This window comes from Meleagris gallopavo, chromosome 3, assembly GCF_905368555.1.
Source record: "Meleagris gallopavo chromosome 3, MGAL_WU_HG_1.1, whole genome shotgun sequence".
In the NCBI taxonomy this organism is placed as follows: Eukaryota; Metazoa; Chordata; class Aves; order Galliformes; family Phasianidae; genus Meleagris; species Meleagris gallopavo.
The window spans coordinates 72,359,869-72,381,305 of record NC_139406.1 but is presented as its reverse complement, the minus strand read 5'-3'; the positions used below and the strand labels follow the sequence as shown (position 1 = coordinate 72,381,305).

Here is a 21,437-nt window from a genome sequence, read left to right as displayed (position 1 = left end):
TTAGTAATGTTAAACAAGTTAGTGGTAGCATCAGACTGCTATCTCTGACCACTCTGTTGCAAATGCAAATCGATTTCTGTTCATCACAATGAGGCTGATTCAAAGTGAAGTTTCCATGTACTTATTCTGTTAGGCTGTTTACCACTAAAAGCATCCTCCTAGGAATTCATTACTTTCTTGTAAGTCTGCTTGCATACTGTTGTACAGCAGGTGATTTCCAAAACACACTCTTACTCTTCTTGTCTTTAGAGAATCACAGAAATGTAGAGGTTGGATGGGACCTCTAGAGATCATGAAGTACAACTCCCTGCTAGAGCAGGTTTCCCTACAGGAGGTTGCACAGGAAAGCAACAAGGTGTGCATTAAACACCTCCAAAGAAGGAAACTCCACAACCTCTCCAGGAAGCCTGTTCCCTCGTCTCCCTCACAGTAAAGTAGTTCTTCCTTGTGTTTTTATGGAAATTCCTGCCTTCCAGTTTTTGCCCATTGCCCCTTGTTCTGTTATTGCACACCACTGAAAAGAGTCCACCCTCATCAACATGATTCATGCACTTTTGATATTTATAAACAGTTACGGAATCGCCTCTCAGCTCTCTCTTCTCCAGGCTGAACAGTCCCATGTCTCTCAGCCTTTCCTCATATGGGAGATACTCCATGTCCTAATCATCTTTGAAGCCCTCCACTGGACTCTCTCAAGAACATCTGTCAATGGTTTACAGGCACGTTCGGCCTGGTTCTGTGACTAGCAGGGCGGAGGGATCCAAGGATCCACATCTCTGGAAAAGGGAAACAGGGGGACCCCAAAATAATTAAAAACAGTGGCAACAATCTGAGCAGAAATAAACTAATTTACTAAATATGGTATTGGAATGCAAGATAACACACTATAATACAATATAATTAGAATCGAAGCTAATAAATCAAATATAATGAGAGAGTATCTGAAAGGTGGATAGGCCTCACCATAACACTGAGGTAAGATGCACGGTCCGGTTGAACAGCAGGGAGGAGAGTCTGACGAAGAAGGAGAGGTTAGATGACCTACTAAGGCCTTATATCTGTTCCCTCTGAGCAGAAATGATAACAACACAGCCAACAGTCTTCTGGGGAATGTAGTTCTTCTTTTCTTCGGGGACAGGTACCCGGAACTGGAGCATTAATGCTTCAATTTCCATTGCACTACATGATGTTATGACATGGAATACCAATAACCAAAAATCATAAAACCATAACAAACATCCCTGTCTTTTTTGAACTAGGGAGACCAGAACTGGTCACAGTACTCCAGATGTGTGGCCTCAGCAGGGCAGAGTAAATTGGAGATCATCTCACTTGACCTCCTGGCCACACTCTTCTTGATGCACCTTATCATAGAATCATAGAATCATAGAATGGCCTAGGTTGAAAAGGACCTTAGAGATCATTTAGTTTCAACCCCCGTCCCATGGGGCTGAAACCGATAGACCAAGCGGCCTAGAGCCACATCCAGTCTGGCCTTGAATGCCTCCAGGGATGGGGCATCCACAACCTCCTTGGGCAACCTGTTCTAGTGCATCAACCTCTGTATGAAATGGGAATTAAATGGGAAATAAAAAACAAACATATTCTGAAGACTTATCTCCAAAATAGTTTTATACAGCTGTCCTTTATCTCATACTATACTTTGTAAAGGTAGCTGTTGACAGGTCAAACAGCTGTGAAAGTAGACAGTATTTTTATCCCGATAACAGAGATTGCATAAACAGAAGTCAAGCATTTACAATATTCCAGATCACACAGAATTAATAATTGGTGCAGCATTTTAGAGTAGACACTATTAAAAATAAATTAAGATTTTTCTTGTTTTACATTGTAAGATATTATGGAAAAACGCCAGGAAGCAGAAATACATAAGCCAAACAAAATTTCTTTATATTACCAACACATGTGGACCATTCCTCACATATTCTGAGAAAGCCAGTATATTTGGAAGCTATGGCAGATCCTCATGCAACATCTGCTTCAGAACAATTCTGTGATAGAGTATGTTAGGCCAAGTGGAACAACACTATACATGATCACATCACTTTATGTTAAAAACAGCATGAAGTTTAAATTTATGATAGAAGACAAAACATTCTTTCAGGCAGAACTAGAACCACTATTTTCAGTTAGATATTAAGCTGAACATTCTGACAAAAACAATTAGTATATAACAAGACTACTGAGAAAAGTGCTGTCAAGCAAATAATCTGAAGACATTATTTACCTTATGCAACTGGTAGTATTGCTCAGCACCTATTCCTCCTTGTTCTTCTCCTGTCCATAGCACCAAACGCAGAGTTCTTTTTGGACGAAGTCCTAAAACATATGTTAAAATGTTATCTCTTAGTATTAGTGTTCATCATCTTCATATTCATCTATCTGAACATGTTTTGCATTGGTCTCCGTTGTGCAATGCCAGAAAAGCCTGAGTTTCCATTCAATGACCCCCTACCTTCACCGAACACAAACTACACAAGCTACCACAAACTACTGTACTGTGTCCAGGTCTGGGGACTCCAATGCAAGAAAGACAGGGAACTGTTGGAGAGGGTCCAGAGGAGGGCCAAAAAGATAGATAATCAGAGCTGGAGCACTTCCCCTGAGAAAACAGGCTGAGGGAGCTGGGCTCATTCAGCCTGGAGAAGAGAAGGCTGCGGGGTGACCTCATGAGCCTTCCAGTACCCAAAGGGAATCTACAAACAGGAGTCAAGTCAACTCTTTACATGGGTAGATAATGGTAGGACAAGGGGAAATAGTTTTAAGTTGAGGGAGGGAAGATTTAAGTTGGATATCAGGGGGAAGTTCTTTTCTATGAGAGCCCTCATAGAAAAAAGAGTGATGAGATGTTGCAACAGGCTGCCCAGAGAGGTTGTGGATGCCCTGTCCCTGGAGGTGTTCAAGGCCAGGTTGGATGGGGCCCTGGGCAGCTTCGTCTAGTATTAGATATGGAGGTTGGCCCTGCCTGTGGCGGGGGGCGGATTGGAGCTTGATGATCCTAGATGTCTCTTCCAACCCAAGCCATTCTATGAGACTTCTAGTGTGGGTTTTGTTTTCCAGACTACTCGTTGCTTGTTTGTAGGAAGGACTGGAGAGAAAGGAGCAGTTTGTTGTGATGCTGCTACCAGTCGCCTCTCCTGCAGTAGCACGGGAGAAATACATTTGTAGAAAATGCTGTAGGTGTCTACAAAACATAACATAAAAATAACATAAAATAATTGCCTTGATAAAATTCTGACATATATTCTGTCTTTCTGGTGGTCTGCAGTAAATAATGTATGTATGCTTTCAGCAGATCCAAATCAAATTTTCACGAGAGCTACCATTTTTCATCAAGGTTAATTAATTGGCTACAAACTATTGGATATTTCTCCTTCTCTAAAACTGAGAGAGATTACAATATTATTTTGCTTTTTATCAGACAAATGACAAGCAATTTGTACTCTGGAACGTAAAATACATTTGGCTACTGAACATATGCAAAGCAAGGCAAACACAGGGCCATTTAGTATTTTGCTGTGATAGCTCAGTAAGAAAGACAAGTTTTCAGATATATTTTGAAGCTGCTTCTGCCACGACAGAATTGAACAGATAGACATTGTTTATTTATTTGATTGATTGTACTCATAAATGAATACATTCAAGACATCAAGTCTGAGAGCACAGAAGAGCAATAAGACCAAGAACAAATAGTGCTCCCTGCAAATTTTATTTCAGCAAAAATAACGCCCTCAAAAATGTTAAAAAAAATACACACATAAAACACAAAACCAAAGAGAAGCCATATAGGAGAATATAACAAACAATAAGGCATAAATGACTTCCCACACTCTGTGTTGAGGAGAAATAATATCAGTATCACTGTGAAAATGTGTTTTCCTAATTGAAATGGATGATGCTTAAAATAGACCTGATCTTCATTACTTTTTTTTTTTTCCCTCAGTCCAATGAAAATCAGCTGAAGGTTTCTATCTATCAATTCCATTAGAAATTCTAATAACTGAAGATAGAATGTAAAATAAGTACTTAAAATCTGAAAAAAACATCTTGGATTGTCCGCTATTTCAATAAAAAAGGAAGACAGAGAACAGAATTAGGGGATTAAAAAGTGTATTTTCTAAATGTCTATTTGCTGACTGTAAACAGTAAGGTCATCAGCTCTCATTACTTTAAAGCAACACCCCTTCCACCCCCCCAAACCCAGCAGATTTCCTGCTCTCCTCTTAAATCATTACTGTACAGGATTAGCCTCCTTCGCATTTCAAATCAGCCAGATGGCCAATAAGGGAAAATTAAGATGCTAAAATAGTAATTGTGCTGATGTTAGAAAGTTTTCAGACACAAAACAACCCCAAATGCGTCAGTGGCTTGGTTACAAAAAGTAGTAATTCATTCACAGCTTACGCACCCAACAGAGGTTCCAGTGAACGGTTACGGGTGTCATATCACAAACTGCAACGTACCGAAGTCTCATATCCACCCCCCCACACCACAGCTGTGAAAGCAGCTAGGGCAGGAGATGCTCAAGATAGGAGAGCAGCATCTGCTGTCTGCTCCCAGCCATGGAAGATCAAGACCTGTTAGTCCACAAATAAAGCAGTTCGGGTCTGCCACTGCTGCTATAACTCCGGCTGCTTGTGCTCTGCTAAACCTTGAGAAGGTCTCAGCTCACACCTCCCCCCTTAGCCTGCCATTGCATCTCTCCATTGAAGTAGAGGGGGAAGATGTCCTGCTGAGCTTTGCTCTTTCTACTTCTGGAGGCAGTGTAGCAGCTCTTCCAAACCCAGAGCTCAGAGATCTCTGTGAGGAGAATCATTGTGTGCTTTACTGAAGCAAAATGGGCAAGCTTAAAAAAAAAAAAAATTAAAAAAAAATAACCACAGACCATAACCTCTAGATGCATTCATTTTAAATACAAAGTATATAGAGGAAAATTTCATTTCCTCATTATCTGAAAGTGATAATGTATTTATCTACCTGTTATTAACAACACAGGTATTCTGACCAAAGTACATCAAATAAATCCAATATTCACAAGTAAAATTACAAAGTATATTCTGAATGCATGCCTTTATTGAAAGTATGAGGTATTATACTTAAGCTACAATCTTTTTTTTTTTTTTTTCCTTTTTAATAAAGTCTAGCTATTTTGGTTTGCTTCTTAAAAACTACCAGTTCCTAAGCAAGAAAACACCATCAGAAAATCAGAATTCTTACAGATCACAGCACAAATGCATACGGAAAAGACATGATAAAATACCACTTGGACCACAAAACTATTTTCTGTGCTGAGTGTATCATGTAGAGGCGCATGAAGCAAATTTTAAAGTGAAGGAAAACTGTTTCGTATATAAAAGTGTCTCTCTTCTTTTTGAGATATGACATAGTCTACAACAAAGGACATCAGAAGAATTTTTTTTTCAAGTTTCTGGAATATTAAAGTATATGAATAATTTTGGAAAATGCAGGAGGTTATAACTGTAGTCTGCATCAATGCAAGGACCCTGTTGTAGCCTTTCTGGGTCATTCAGAACTGAAATTAACTTAAGTGGAGTTTGCAGAGCTCAGCACCTACTCAAAACCACCATAATCCCACATCTTCCATCCTACTGCAGTATTTCAGTAAAAAGAATAGCAGGAATTTTACAGGAGAACAACATTCAAAACATGACAGCAGGTACACAGATAAAACGTTCTTTTTAAACTCACCTTAAACTAAAGCCAAAACATACATAGATATTCACTCAGCTATAAATTAGTTTAGAAATCTTCACATTTTCAATATTAAAAAAAAAAAGTATTATTATTATTATTTATTTATTTATTTATTTTTTACCATCCACCTTACTCTTGACTGGGAAACATAGTCGTAATTTAGCACAAAGGTGCATTTGGGTGATCAGTTCCTATATACTTACAGTTTATCCCAAGCAAAAAAAATACTGTAGGGCATCTTGTCTCCTAAGTTAAAACATGAAACAAAAACATTCCCATAGTCCATCAGTGACTGAGGATAAGCGCAGTAAGTACACTAGGACATGTACTGTACTTCCTTAGTGCTGACAGTCTTTTTGCTGTCTCCAGTGCCATACTTCATGATTGCCCTGACCAGTACAGTCATACTTTGATATAGCTATTAATGATTTTGTGTTCTGTTTCTCTTAAATTACCCTACTGTGCTTGAGACTTGCAGAAGTCAGCAGGAAGCCTAGGTGAGCCAAAATATCAAATGCTTGTGAAAAAGAAGATTTATAATTGTACTAAAGGTATTAACTATTCATCCTGATTTCAACCATCAACTGCAATGAAGTATTTTTCCAAAAGCCTTTTTTTCATAATTTACATAAAGTGTGAGTGCCAGCAAATAACATGGGAAAGTACACATACGTATACATACATATATATACATTTTACATCAATTTCAAATAGAAAATGGATATTTTCCAGACATTATAATGTTTATCAAATCCACATAGGTTCCCACAGCTGTGGATGACCTAGATGTGCCAGGGTACTTAACAGGGCACTATGCAAAATCAGCATTTTATGTCCTACGCATCTTGCTCATGCTTGATAGAATTGAGAGATTCCCAAATGAAACATATATCTGGTATAAATTATAATAAAATGTCACAGATTATGTAAAAAAAGAAAAAAGAAAAAAAAAAGTACCCCGCTCTCATAATAAAACATAAGCCAGGAGGGAGAAATTGAATTGTCTTTTTTTTTTTTTTTTTTTAAATCAAAATGAGAATCAGCACTCTAAATTCTAAATTTCCTTCACTGTAAAATGGCAAGATTTGTGCTTTTGTTCTGCTAGTGAAAAGAAAATCCCCTATGATTCAGACAAACCTAATCTTACTATTTGTGCTGAAAAGTCTATCTCCTAAGACCTTGCATTAAGAAAAGTTTATTGCTTCAAAATTGAGTGAAGAACAATGATCTAGCAAAGTTAAAAGCTTTGAGAAGACAAAGCACACCTCAAAAAATATCAGTATTACTTAAACCATGACTATGATACAGTTGTAATTCTCTGGAGAAACTAAAAGAAAAGTAGAGTAGCAGGTTTTTGACTGAGAAACTGCCTTTGTTTTTTTATATAATGTAATCTACTTGATTTTTCTTTGTTCCATTATACAGGTTTTGCTTGTAGTACTGAAGACGAAGTGTTGGTTGTATAGGATAGTTGGAAGTAAAGAAATCAGGCCGTCATAATGGTCTATAGTTAAAAAAAAAAAAAAAAAAGCTCCCCTTGGTCTCAGAGAAAGCTAGGCTGTCTAACAGGGTAAACTGAAGAAAAGGCATGAAACTGCGAAAATAAAAAGACAGAAAATGGGCGGCACAGATGCTGGAAAGTAGGAAAGGAAAACTGAGCCAAGCGGGCAGTGCCAGCAGGTGAGGGTCCGCATTGCCACCACAGCTGATGCCAGATAAGGGCTTTCTCCTGTGGAGTGTTTTGGGTGGGAAGAGGACACGCCAACCTCAGTCACAGAATGGAACATTTTTGGGCAGGCGTCTGAAAAAAAAAGGGGCATGGAAATAGCAAGGGCTGAGGTAACTGGGGTATCAGGCAAGACTCGAGATTTAGGAAGGACTTGGTTCTATCGTGAAGGGGGTTCGACAGCTGGAGGAGCAGGCATGCAGCACTGACTAAAGCTGAGATTAACCCAAGGAAATTCTTCTTTTTAGAAGAGAGTAGGCTGATGAACTTATGACAGACTAGGAAGGGAAGTTTTACAGAAGACTGGAAATGAGGAACATGAGAAGTTTGAGGCAGATTTATTTTTAGAAAACGATGGAATATCCAAGAGGAAATGTCAAGGAAGGAGTTGTGCTTACAAGACTAGAGGGGAAAGCTGTGAATGATTTGCAAGTGTAGGAACTAAACCGAACGCGTATTAAGCCTTTTAACTGGGGAGATGAAGAGAAAAGGGAAGCAGGGCCCCGTGCTTTGGGCTGCAGCAGGCGCTGCTGAGGTGCTGCCTCAGAGCCACTGGCCCACACGGTTCAGGGGCAGTGCCAACAGGAGCTGTGGAAAACGCTCTTCTGTGCTTGCAATTTTGCGGTGTTGGTGTCACAAAGTCCACACTGAAAGTCCACCTTATTTTCCTTCAGGAAAAGCCTTCTTCCTGAAAGGCACTCAAAGATCTCATAAAATTTTCGCTGAGCAGAAAAGGCAATGCAGGCCTTTCCCTCACTCTGACATTACAAGCATTAAATGTGGTTTGACCTTTTCCATGTTGTGGCTCTACCTTCTGCTTCTGCTGTCCCTCTGTTTGCACTGACAGCAGCTCAAATCTGTTATGACACTACACTGTCCTCAGAGCTGATAGCTCAGAACATGCACCAACCACAACTCATCTCGCCATATGGAAAACATATAGCCTAAAAATCTTCACAGCAAGGACAAGTCGCCTCTGACTTCATCCAGGAAGGATTCCAGTATTCACCGCGCTGGCTAGGCTGTAAATTTGGTGGGGGGGGGGGGGGGGGGAAATCATAATAGCTTCTGTCACCAGGTTTTTAATATTTTCATAAATAAAGCACACTTTTTAACTTTTCCTCACTAAGTTAAAGCTTGCGGTGTAGCAGCAGTCTGCAAGACCTAGGGCAGCACAGCTAGGGAGGGCAGTAAGCCTAAATCTACTGCTCAATTAACAACTTTGTAGGTCTGCAGTCACCTCCCTGCTATGCCAGCTCAGTATGGAAGCTGAAAACTTCAGTATTTGCCAAATACGCATTCAGTTGCACGTTGAAATGAAGGTTTAAATGTAGTTGTAGGTTAACTGCACACACACATTTCATATTAAGTAGATTCAGAAGATTTGCAAAATGTGAAGGTCAGAATAAAATTTGAAGCTTTGGGGAAGTGGAAAGAATGTAAGAACAAGGATTTATTATCAGGGATATTTAATAAAAACAAGTCTACTATAAAAGCAAACATTTAATGATGTTCCACAACATATTTATCTGAGACAGTAACTACATCTCTGCAGCTACAGAAAATGCAGAAACTCATTTAACAACATTTTTATAAAGTAGGTTAAAATTGTAGTTATATGACTTCAATTAAACTAGCAGAAAAGGAATGACTCCAATAAATACTTTTTTAATAAAATATTTCTTTAGTTCTCATATATTAGCCAGTGAATTTGGGACTGAAAAATGTAACTTCATACAAAGACTACTGTGAACTGAATAGTAATCTGTCTTATAGTTTCTGAGTCACATTAGTAATGGATATAATTCAGAGGAGAATTACATATTCAATTTAAAATAAGTTTTAAAGTGGAAAAATTGCCTAATCAACTCCTTATGAGTTACATAAAATATAATACAGGTTGCACCTTGAAATTCTTACGTGCATAAATTTAAAAACACTTCTTTAGTTCTATGTGTTTTTATGCTAAGAAACAGAAATCTGGTCGTACCAGATCCCTGTATACACCTATAGCAAAGTTGACTCATGAAAATTCCAGGCTGGGCAGCAGTTGGTGGACATGGCCCCCTCTGGGCTTGGAAGAATATCATAAGTTGACTAACAAGTTAGACCAAAGACGGCCATGCAAAGGTAGAAAGCACATCTCTGAAAAAGGAGAGGTTCTGCATAAAAGTTCCTGAAAGAAACCTGAGATGCGAACAAAAGGCTGTCAACTATTTCATTCTTACGTTAACAGAGGTGAGACTCTGGAAATAACTCTAGTGTCAAGTAGAAACAGACCCCAACAGCTTCTCTTCTCAGTGGAAAAAAAAAAAACAAATCACTGAAATTTGGCTCCAGCTTTTTCAATTAAAAAGAGAGACAGCAGTTACAATGTCTGAATATTTTCAGAAGAAAGCAGTGAAATTCATCAATCAAAACTGAATGTAGCACTAACTCCAGTTAGTGCTCTCTACTCTAGTTAAAAGGCATAAAATGTTATGCTTGGAAAGCTGACACTGCCATATGATCACCTCCTAAAGGCTTTTCAGTGTTATTCTCATTATTCAGTTCCCCAAGCTCCCTTTAAGGATGAAAGTCCTGTGTTTCTAGAGCTGGAGGAGAAGGTGGCTTTGCCAGAGCTTCACCCATGTGTTCCTTTGGGAGGGCACCTATGGCCTCAGGTGGAAAGAACCTACCAAGGCCTTGAGATGCAGGAGTGCAGCTGGATTTGAAGCAAAGAGAAAGCAGTGCTACAAGCTCCAAGATTCTTGCTCAAAAACACTGTCAGCAAGTATTAATCCCAAGGAAGACCACCATGCAGCAGCAGGCTTGAAATGACAAGAAAGGAGCACAAAAAAGAAACAGGGAACCATCATTTAGAGCAGCACTGAGTCCCACAGGCTGCCAGTCCAACCTGCAGGGCTAACTAAAAGTTAAGTAGGGCAACAAGGTAATGTTAAGGACAATTTTATGGAGACCTTTCATAAAAAGCTGTTTAATCAGTCTTGCATCTCACCTGGAAAGGCAAATTCTTTTGTAAACCTCATGTGACACAGGAACAAGAAAGCATGATTTAGACAACACCAGAGCAGTAATGGCTGTAACATCAAAGTGCTGAGGTAAAAGGCATTCGTTATCTCCAAAGACACCTTTTCAACATAAACTAAAAAGTGTAAAATGGGAGAGTCGTAAGTCCAATCTGAAAACAGGATGAGTTTGAGGCTTCTACAAAACATTTGCTTGTGTGCTGTCTCCTCTACAACTTTAAGTACCCTCCACTGCATCACGGCTTGTGTAATACCCCATGGATTATCTCTACTCAAAGACAGAAATCCTTCAGGCATTCCTCTCAAAAATACCCCAGTGCCTTTCCATTATCTATAAATTACCCCAAACAATATTCTCACTACTGCCATAGTAGTATTTGCCACTACTCCACAAGCCTTGTAGACGCAGCCAAAAGAAAATATCTCTGGTGCTTACTCCCAAGTTACACGTGTGCTAATTAAACATGCACCTATCATCACTCAGAAAGGATAAAAGCAGAGCTTCTTCCTGCCTTTCCCTCTGTTGAGACATAAAGGCACTCATCCATTTTTCCTCATTCATGCATTTGCAAAGAACACTTCAGAACTCCATATCGTAAATATTTCTATGCCTCTATCAAATTTAGTTAGAACTGGTCAAAAAGTTAAAGACTGAAAAGGGCTGGGGAAGGTGGCAGGTGACAGTTTGCAGGCAAACTGCACATTTGCACAAGCTTACTGCCTTGCAAACCCTGCCTGCAGTACTGAAGAGCATTTTCTTAAGCATCAGAAGTCATCAGATAACCATAACAGTCACAGCCCCACTGAAAGAAAGGGACTTTACCAGTTCAAACCAGGAAAGGTGCCTCAGTGCCTCTGAAGGTCTCTTCATTCCCTTTTCTATGAAAAAAAAAGAGTATCAACCGGCTGATAGTTTCACCTTTCTTCACATTAACAATTTTTGTGAAAATGCCTCCAGTTCTTGGTTTTTCAGACAAATAAACCACAAAGTAGCCTGCCAGGGATCTTGCTGATCAGTGGCACATTCAAGCTTCAGATGTGCTAGTCTGGAGAAGAGGAGGCTCAGGGGACACCTCCCTACAGGAAGTTGTAGAGTGCAGTGAGGTTGTGACGAGGAGGGGTTTGGCCTCTTCTCCCAGGCAACAAACAGGACCTGAGCTGCAAGTTGCACCAGGGGAGATTTAGATTAGACATAGGGAAAAACTTTCTCTCAGACAGTGGTCAGGCACTGGAATGGCCTGGCCAGAGAGGTGGTGGAGTCGCTGTCCCCGGCAGTGTTCAAGAGGCATCTGGATGAGGAGCTGCAAGATATGGTTTAGTGCTTGTGGTAGCAGTGGTAGTGGGAGGATGGTTGGACTAGATGAACCTGTAGGCCCTTTCCAACCTTGTGATTCTATGATTCTATGAAAAAAGTAGCATTATTCTTTCCTTTGTGCTTTGTTAAACTTGTGCATTAACTGAGAGAAAAGACCAGATAACATTGGACAGAATGGCCACTTTTTGGTGGATGTTTGTGAGTTCAGACAGGGAGGCAGTGGAAAGAGCAATACCAACAAATGTACAGAGCAGAGAGGACATTTATCAATAGACTGTAGAAAGTGGAAAGCTTTTTTTTTTTTTTTTCCCCCCAGAGTAAAGCTGTAAACACACAGAACAGAAAATGTGGGGTTAAGTTTCTGTACCGAGCAGCTATGGAATAGTCACATGGAGAAAGATTCACCTCAGTGAATTGCAATCCATCCAAAAGAAAACATTTACTGTGAATTTGCTGTCTATGCTTTTTCTCTGGAGGAGGAGGAGAGATAGAAGCAACTACCAGTGGTGCTCATTCTCATCACCAGGGTGTGGAATTCACCTCAAGATGCTTTGTCCTCTGCCTCCAGGCTGCCTCCCTTTGTCTCAAATGAAACAGAGTCCATATGAAATTAAAAAGTGAAATGGGAAAAAAAAAATCCTACCAAAAACAATAAGTTCCATTTTTTTCTCAAAAAAAAGTCAGTGTTGAGGTTTCTGTGTGAAGTTGCTTGAGATTGTGTTATTGTTAGATGTTCTTACAGCAAACTCGGAGCTGACTGTTACAGTGCCTGAGAATCTACAGAAACACCAGGAACTAAAAAATAGATATGAATATAGCACAGAAACTGCAGTTGAAATAAAAAATAAAAAAAAAAACAACACGAAAGCCAAGAATTGAAGAGTCAGAAAACATAAAGCCTAACACATTAAGCAGAAGATATATTTAGAAATAAAAGTATTAGATACTTTTAACCGGAGCATGAAAATGGCACTACTTAAAATGTAACCATTTACACTGCAATTTCAATGATTTTTCAATTAATCTAATTTATCTGGTCCTACGCCAAAAGCTACTGAATGGTTTGGGGAGGGGTTTGCTTGAAAGTACAGAATCATTCTTCAAGTAATGCATGGAATTAACAAAGTCCTAACTAACAAGCCTAACTTGTGACTACTGGCCATCCCAAAGGTAACCCTGATATTATGATGAAATGTTATTAGATCACCACTAAAAAACTTGCTTTAATAGTGTATCTGTATCTCACTTCTCCAGAAAGAAATGGACTATAGCAGACACAGCAGCAGTAATCCCCACTACACATAATACAAGTTTTACTTTCTAAAATCTGTATTTCAGAATGCTCACTTCAGCTTTCAGGTCATACACCCGTATTTGTAAGACCTTTTATACAATATGCAGACATTGTTTTCACGGCTACACAATGCACCATGCCTTTAAGACTTCCAGTAAACAGTAAAGAACTCAACATGTGCATACTGACGAGACAGTTTTGTTGGTTTATTCCCATGCCAAATGTATCTGACATGACTGAAATGAAATTTATCAGAGTCCAAAAGGATATGAAACCAAGCCTCCACAGTTCAAGGTATAAAGCTGAAAACTACTGCACACAGAAAAGGCAATTTATGGAGTTGGTTTTAGATAAAACTCACTAATGCATTTCTCACACAACCTGCGTATCTGTCACTTTGCTGTCCTTCTTCTTGGTCAGATTTTATGTGCATTATGAGATATAAAATCTGTACTGAACAACAGCTTCTCCTATGGAAGATGAAAGGTTCTATCCCACATTACAATCTACAGGTTAGATTGGATGATCCAGATGTTTTCTACCAGTTGTATACTCCTGCAGAACACTGCTCTAACAGGAAGAGCTCAATGCAACAGCTAACCAGAATAGAGGGCATCAGCAGAAGCTCAGACATTTATCTGCTGAGAAACCAGCATTTCCCCACAGGTTGTACAGCAAAAACACAGACTACTACTAGAGTAAATCAAATATTTGAACAAGCAGTGAGTGATGCATTTCATTCATGCCTGAAAGGAAGCACAGTGAATAAGAATTACAAATGCCACCATGAAGTTGCCCTTAAGGGACACAAAACAGTTTGTTCTGAATAGAATACAATTTTTATTTAGTTTTTTTTCCCCTGGAGGGGGAGGAACCATAGACAATTTTCCAAGAATCATAAAAAAAAAAAAAAAAGATTACAAAATACTAAATGAAAGAGTAGGTCTAGATTTTTCTGTAGAAGAATCCTTTTTAGTTCACTTTTAAAAGAACAAAACTTCAAACACATGCATTTTGTTTTTAGTCACAGACTGGTGTTCCAGTCATTCTGAGGCTGTGAAAAAGGAGAGATAAGGAGTTCAAATAATGCAAAATAAATAGCGATTCCCAGGGATGTCTTATGTTCATCATTACAGCGTGAGAGTGGCTAATCACATAACAGAGCTTGTCTACAAAGAGCTCTTCAAGAAACACTGAGATTGTTTAAGTGCATGAATTCTTCTGATTAGAAGCAGGAAAGGCTAGGTTCTTATGTAAACTCTACCAGAGCCAAGAGCAGGAACAGCAGCCGACTTTGTTTTTTAATGAACACTTAGAACATTCCTATTGACCGCAGGTTACAGCTCTGGAAAAAAGGAATTATGAGGAAAAAGCGATTTTGTCTTGATGAAAAGGGGGAAAGCATCCCTGGATATCAACTCAACAATCTAAGAAGACTGCTTTGAACTAATTTAGAAGGGCGTAGTGACAAAAGCCCATATGGAAGAAAAAAAAAAAAAAAGCAAAAATCTACAGATCAAGCAAAAGATTGGAATTTATACTTTGGAGATCAGAACAGGCTAAGAACAGCAGGATACCAGACTAAACTTTGAGAGGCTATGTGTAAGGAGAACACAGAAAGATGAATCTGAATGTTTCACTCCTGCCAATTAGGTTAATGTCTAGATCATTTCAGGTATCAGTACCTGACTGTAGATCCCAGTCTGGGAGATGGTAACCATGAGCTGAAGTCCCACAGCTGCCCTCAGAGCTCTTTTACAGTGCTTGTGCCACACTCATCCTCCAGCCTGTGAGGAATTATATATAATTTTCTCAGTGCAACCAGCACAACTATTTCTTGCTCATACACTCACCCTTACTCATTTTACCCTGTGGACTATATCCTGTAAAACATGCCCCACGCAGGCACACGTAGGTCATGCCCTTCTACAACAACATTCTGTCTGCAGCCTGCTTCTACCCACAAATCAGAAGAAACTCATGACTAAAAGAACTGTCCTTCAGATTGTACAAAGGGGGATACGCAAACCAGAAAGCAGTAGGCTGAGCAATTCCACACTGGTATTTTACCCATAGGACTACTGGAAGAGACTGAAAGCATAGAGATTTACTTCATCTCACACTTCTGTTGAGCAGAAATTTTGGAGGAGGGACACCAGCAAGTCCCTGGTTGACAATATTTATGCTGGAATTTCAGCTTCAAAAGTGTCCAGCATATACAGACTGAATTCCAGAACTTGGTCAACTTGTCACCCTGCTCATGATCAAGACAGGTTCAAAGAAGTGATTCCTGGAAAAAGAATGTTGCTTTGCATCACACAAATCTACTGCAGCATGATAATATAGCATGCAGGATCTCCGTGTTACATTACTTGAGGAGACATATGAGCCCATTGCAGACTCATATGACAGGACACTGTGGTGAAGCACAATTTAACGGAACCATATCCTTGCACTAATGAAACTCAAGTGCATGCTCCTCTGATCTGGTTTCACTTTCTGCTAAGGAAGAAAGTTGTCACAGCCCAAGCGCACGGCAACATAAAAGCAGCACAGATGATTAGGAAATCAGCCCTGAAGTGCAAATCTTAGAGCCTACCATCTTGATGATACACTTGTATTTAAAGGTATTTGGTGGAACAAGACTTGGCAGGATACAAATTTATTTAGGAAGAACAATCAAGGAAAAGAAACCCTGAAATATAAATCTCTGTGAAGTTCAAGATTGGTTTTGATGACTATCTTTACATGCAGGTGGAAGGAAAAAGACCAGAAGTAGAATCATGGCCTGGATCTAGCCATTGTTGCATGTTCTTGAGAGAGACACAGATTATATTGTCTTGAGAATCTATGAAGACAGAGGTATGAGTGTGGAAATTAAATTAACTGAGCAGACACTGGAAAAGCAAGGTGTAAGACCGTGAAAGATTTAAGAACGTGCTCAACATCAATGCTGATGGCGAAGAAAAATATCAGAAAGCTGTGACTTCATGAAGCTCCATCTTCTTTATTAGCAAAGATTAATGTATCTTACACTGGGCTTTCACTCTCTGATATGAAGGCTCAAAGCACTTTCTAAATCCCTGACTGGTGCGCAGCTTTTTGATGACCCCTATGATGAAACAGATTTAACAGACAAACTTGCAAAATATTTATACTAAGTATGAATATTTGTGCTCAGAGAAACGGATAAAATAGAAAATCCAGTTTATAGAACATAGAAAACATTCTGGCTATGTCATGCATTAATAATATTTTAAATAAAATATTTACCCAGATCCTTAATGAGTGTTAATGCTTCCCATGATATAAATGCTCCGCCGCCGTCATCCATAGCTCCCTGCCCAACATCCCAGCTGTCCAGATGTCCACTGACCAACACAATCTGGAAAAGCAATTATGAAAAGATACATCCATATGAAAATGGCAAATGAGAAAAGTCAGTTCAGCATTTAAACTTTTTAATGATTTTGTCATAAAGTTGACTTCTTAGTTCAAAACAGGAGGAGAAAAACATTTCATATAAAACAAAACCATTGTCCTCTTTCACTGGGCATAAATCTGGGATGGCCAAATGCATCCTACTGCTTCACAAACCACTGCTAAATCAAATAGATACACAGTAAGGAAAGTTTAAATGAAAGGTTTTGTCTTGAACATTAAGTGCATGCTTCCCAGAGATACAAGGCTACCACACTCCAGAATGGGGCAAAATTCTTTCATATTCCAGTTGTGAACTGTTTAAGCCCTTAGGTATGAAATTTGATTAACCCAATTTTTGGCTGCATAAGTAAGAAATATGAACTTGGACTGAAGTATTTCCAGACAGAGGTTGTTGTTTTATTGCTGTTATCTATGGCTCCTACCACAGAGGACTTCTAATTTATTACTGAGTCCCTTACGTGCTGCAACAGTGACAAGGTATTTTATAGTTCTGTTAGTCATAAGGTTATTTTAAATTAAAAACTACATGGCAGCAAGTCCCAGATGGTTTTCCTGCAAAGAGAGCTTTGTGGCTACGGTAGATGACAGCATTATACATTTCTCCAGAAACATTCCCTTTTAGACCTGAGCTCTCTGAAACATTGATAAACAGCATCTCATCAATACCGGAAATGAGACAGCTCCCTAGCGGGGCCTGGAGTTCCAGGGTGATGAATCTGTGATTGCAATGGGGAGGTCAAGGAGGGAGATCTGCTTGATCTGAGCAGACAGCACATGAAGTGAGGTAAAATGATGCTGTGGAAAAAAACAAGAGCACAGAGGAAAAACTGAAGGAGACCCTGAAGCACCCAGCTGTATCCTACACAGAACTGGCCATACATGAAAGGATGCTTTCAACTCCTTGGTCTGCTGATGTCAATCAGATCTCAGAGTTCGGGTGTCTAGAAGATGGTGAACAACACTTGCTCCTCCTGCCACCTTCCACTCCCTAAAGAGTAATGGGGTAAGGATCTCCTGGCATTTCATCTCAGCTTTCGTTCATCACAGGACAAGCACTTTAGCTCAGAAAATGAGACCAGTTTTTCCTGTTATCCTTCCTGGAAGGTGCGAGCCCATGGAGTGTGCAGCTAACCTTGCAAGGAACTAACTACTCTCCTTCTCACAAGAGAAAAATCTTAAGAAGCATTACTGGTTACTAAAAATAATGCACAGCAAATAATGCACTACAAGACAAAAGCGTCACATGTTCATCAAATCATTGCATTTTTTCATCAACCAGATAGAAACTCAGGTAACACATCTAAAAAGCCCCTCTGCATTTAGCAAAAACTGTGATAAATTACTAATCACATTTATTGCATTGACATGGGTCCAATCAGAGTGCACCAAAATCCACTGCATTCAGAAAATGCATCATATGTTCATAAACATATAAAGCATTAAAAAAAATAAAATAAATTATGCTTCAGAAACTGGAAAATCTTGCAATTAAAATCTGAAGAGCAGCTTACTCTTTCCTTCTCAGATTTTTCAGCTCTCTTTTGTGCTTATACAGCCTGAACATGTGTTTGCTTTGCAACCCAGAGTGGTAGTAGACAGACAGGCTGCAGCCTTTATTCCAAAACCTCCTCTCCTTCAAAGATGAATTTTGACTGCAGGATCCTCTGCAGAAGCCTCAGATTTACTCAGTATGTATTCCTGCAATGTAGTATTGTGATCCTCCCAGGCTCTTTGAGAAAGCTGGTGAACAGCACTGCTCTCAGGGACACTTCTCCACAGAAGTTCTCGCTCTGTAGCAGGTCTCTGCTACAATAGCAACATAGCTTGAAACCAGATAATCTAAGAAAAGCCACGAGGAAGAAATCTTTCTGAAATGAAAGCAAAACAGATGTGATCACTGCATCGCTCATTTTCTTGTTAGGATTGAGCACACACATATACCCACATGCATGCATTTGCACTGGGATAAACTGTGCTTTGAGAGCTTGTGACACATGGGCAGCTCTTCAGCTATGTATGCATGGAGGACAGCTCTCAAACAACACCATAAATAAATTAAAAAAAAAAAAAAAAAGAGGGGTGAGGGGGGGAAAAGGAATAAAAAAGACTTTGAATGAGAACAACTGCTGTATAAAGGATAAATGTCTACTCCCAACTTGAATGTTGTTGCAATATGGTTTATTTATTTTGAGCAAAAATTGGTTTTAGAAAGATAACTGCTTACTCTCCTGGGAAATGCAACTTCAAACTGAACTATTTAAATGAAGTACACAATCTCATTGAGAAACAAGTTTACAAAAGAAACAATGCCTTGACTTCAGCTGGGAAAGAAGACGGCACTAACGCTGTTCCCTGGCAACAACCTCAATATGAGTGTCTGACAGGGAGTTGCTTCTCATTTCTGTGAAACAACATGCATTGCAACAGCCGGAAATTCTGAATCAGAAGGTGGTGTAATCCCACTTGGGATTAGACTCCAATCACAAAGCATCTTTACCAACTGCAGAACATTATACCAAAATAGATCAAGGTTCAAGCAGACTGAGAAATGCAGATAATTTTATGGATGAACTTTTACTTAAACTTACTTCAGTGGATGCCAAAGGCAATTACATAAATGCAACCAGTGTACTTCTATGTGAAAGTTTTTGCAGAGCTGTTGTTTTTTAAACTGTTATGTTTCTGCAGCATCTACTCAAAGGAGTTTCAGTGATCCCACTGATATCTGTATCTCAAAGTAAGACACGGTCAGAAAACAGCAAAAATACCAACACTAAGTTCATCTTGATGTCTGGCGCAATGATTGAAATTCACTCTAAACCATTATATTATTTAAGATAATATTATAATTCTATTCTAATTCTATATACAAGTGGGCTAATAAAAAACACATTTAAAGCTAAAAAGGAGGTATGATTATTGTACTTTTCACGTTGCTTTCAAATATGGTATGTGGCTCTCCCCTCCAAAATTGCATACAGGCTAATGACTTACATTTGCACAAAACATCCATACAGAAATGTAAGCACATGCCAAAAGAATGTAATCGCTGCAAAACAATGTAAGTATATGTTAGTATTTGCTTTAAATATACAGTGAAACCACAAGCGTTTTTATAAGACAGCCTAAATACAGCAATATGTATTTGCCAAATCAACTAAATACCCATTTAGGATAAGATAGCTTGCATGTCACATGACAACTTCAGATTTGGCAGTGACACAGCTAAGAAAATCCTGCTCTAGACACAGTCCCGATACAACATGAGAAATGACACTTCAGGTAGCATTTCAAATAGAAGTTGACTTATCCTATTTCCTTCTGCAACAACATTATGACTATTGGATGTTTATAAATCAAACCCAGCACTTCAATCAAGCATACTGAAATATTTTGAACGTTACAGTATATCTTAAATATTTATATAACTTTGTATTTTTATACTTTACATTTTTAAAACAAGACCAGAGGAACCACCCATACTTTTACATAAGCCACAGAGTTATCTTTTTCTAAGCGTGACTTTTTTTGCCACTAAAAATAACCACACATTCCTTATGTATTCACACATGCTTACTCAATCTGTCACATAATAACTCCATCAAATGTAGGTGAACTGCCTTCTGCTTGGTTGGAGAGAGTTTTAGAAGAAGTCTATTACGTTTACAGTTAGTCTCTGTAATGTCACTTGTACCTCCACAGGTTTGAAGCAAAGGCTTCTTTCTATGCAACATTAGAGATGATAAATGATAAATGTTAGGAAACGGTTTCATTCCCAGAATCCAATATTTGCACCAAACTGTGAAAACTAGCGTGCAGTGTTATTTCATGCCACTGTGGTAGATGGAAATGGGAGAGTAAGAAACTCATCATTCATCTTTGCTGTTCGTGGGTGAAGAAGATTTCACGTATGCCTAAACTTCAAGCTAAAACAGCGAAGAGCTCCAGACTCAAATTCTTTTCAACTGCTTGTCTATATTTTCAACCAAATACAGCCACCATTCAGTCATTTGCTCAGGCAACACAGACCTATGGTGTTCCAAGCCAGTTGATGAATTACCTGGAAATTTGTGGAAAGTATTTCTATTGAAATTTTTGTGGTTCCTTCTTCGTCAGTTTGATTCTAAATAAGTCCATCTTTAGCTCATGGTACCATAATAGGGTCTTATGCTGTTTGACTAGATATTCTGTCTTCAAGAATCTCCTCTTTTCAGTGCATGAGGTATTTGTACAATACTCAATTTATACATATGAACACCACGCATGGTAGATCTGTGTTTGGATCAAAATTAGAAGGCAGAAATTAGATAATAATTAGGGTCCCAAATCCAATGCAATCCAATCCAGAAATTGCCTATAAATTCTCTCCTATCCCAGACATTCATTACTCTTTACACATACATACTCTCTCACTTCATCATTTTTTATTTTCCCCAGACCAAAACAAAATTTCAGACACTAAGTAAATCACCACTTAAAAACTCTTAATCCCAGCTTCTCAAACAGAGGAACCCACTATATAATACAGTCTCTCACTCATAAGCATAGGGAGTACGTTTTGAGTAATCTACCCAATTGGACAGCATAACAACTATGAACTGCCAGATGGCTTCAGTTTATAAGAATCTGAAGATTTTCTTCATTTCACTGTGTTAGCAGCATAGAAGCAAGGGAAAAGAGGAAGACAGCATATCACATACCTAACTAGCAGACAAATAAATCAGTTGGCTGGACTAAATGTAAGCCCATCATGGTCAACTCACCTTCAAAACTATGATTAAACAAAGTCCAACGAATAACAATTTGCAAATGAATATACTATATCTGGCATGGCTCTCTAAAATTTATTAGCATCACCTGCAGTAGTGCTGGCAACTACTTTCTAGAAAATGG

General features: G+C 38.9%; 1 protein-coding gene across 7 annotated transcripts in view; it reads right to left on the bottom strand.

Annotated features, from left to right (window-relative positions):
- Positions 1-21,437, bottom strand: part of CPQ (carboxypeptidase Q) — a 160,322-nt gene that overhangs the window by 40,725 nt on the left and 98,160 nt on the right. For 6 of the 7 annotated variants that reach the window (XM_085221449.1, XM_085221447.1, XM_085221448.1 and 3 more), the window contains 3 exons: positions 16,374-16,485; positions 2,249-2,340; positions 964-1,014 (listed from right to left, as the gene is read on the bottom strand). In XM_085221449.1, the coding sequence (XP_085077575.1) occupies positions 964-1,014; positions 2,249-2,340; positions 16,374-16,485 (255 nt within the window). The remainder of the gene's footprint in view (positions 1-963; positions 1,015-2,248; positions 2,341-16,373; positions 16,486-21,437) is intronic. The other variant, XM_010709158.4, reaches the window with a different exon arrangement.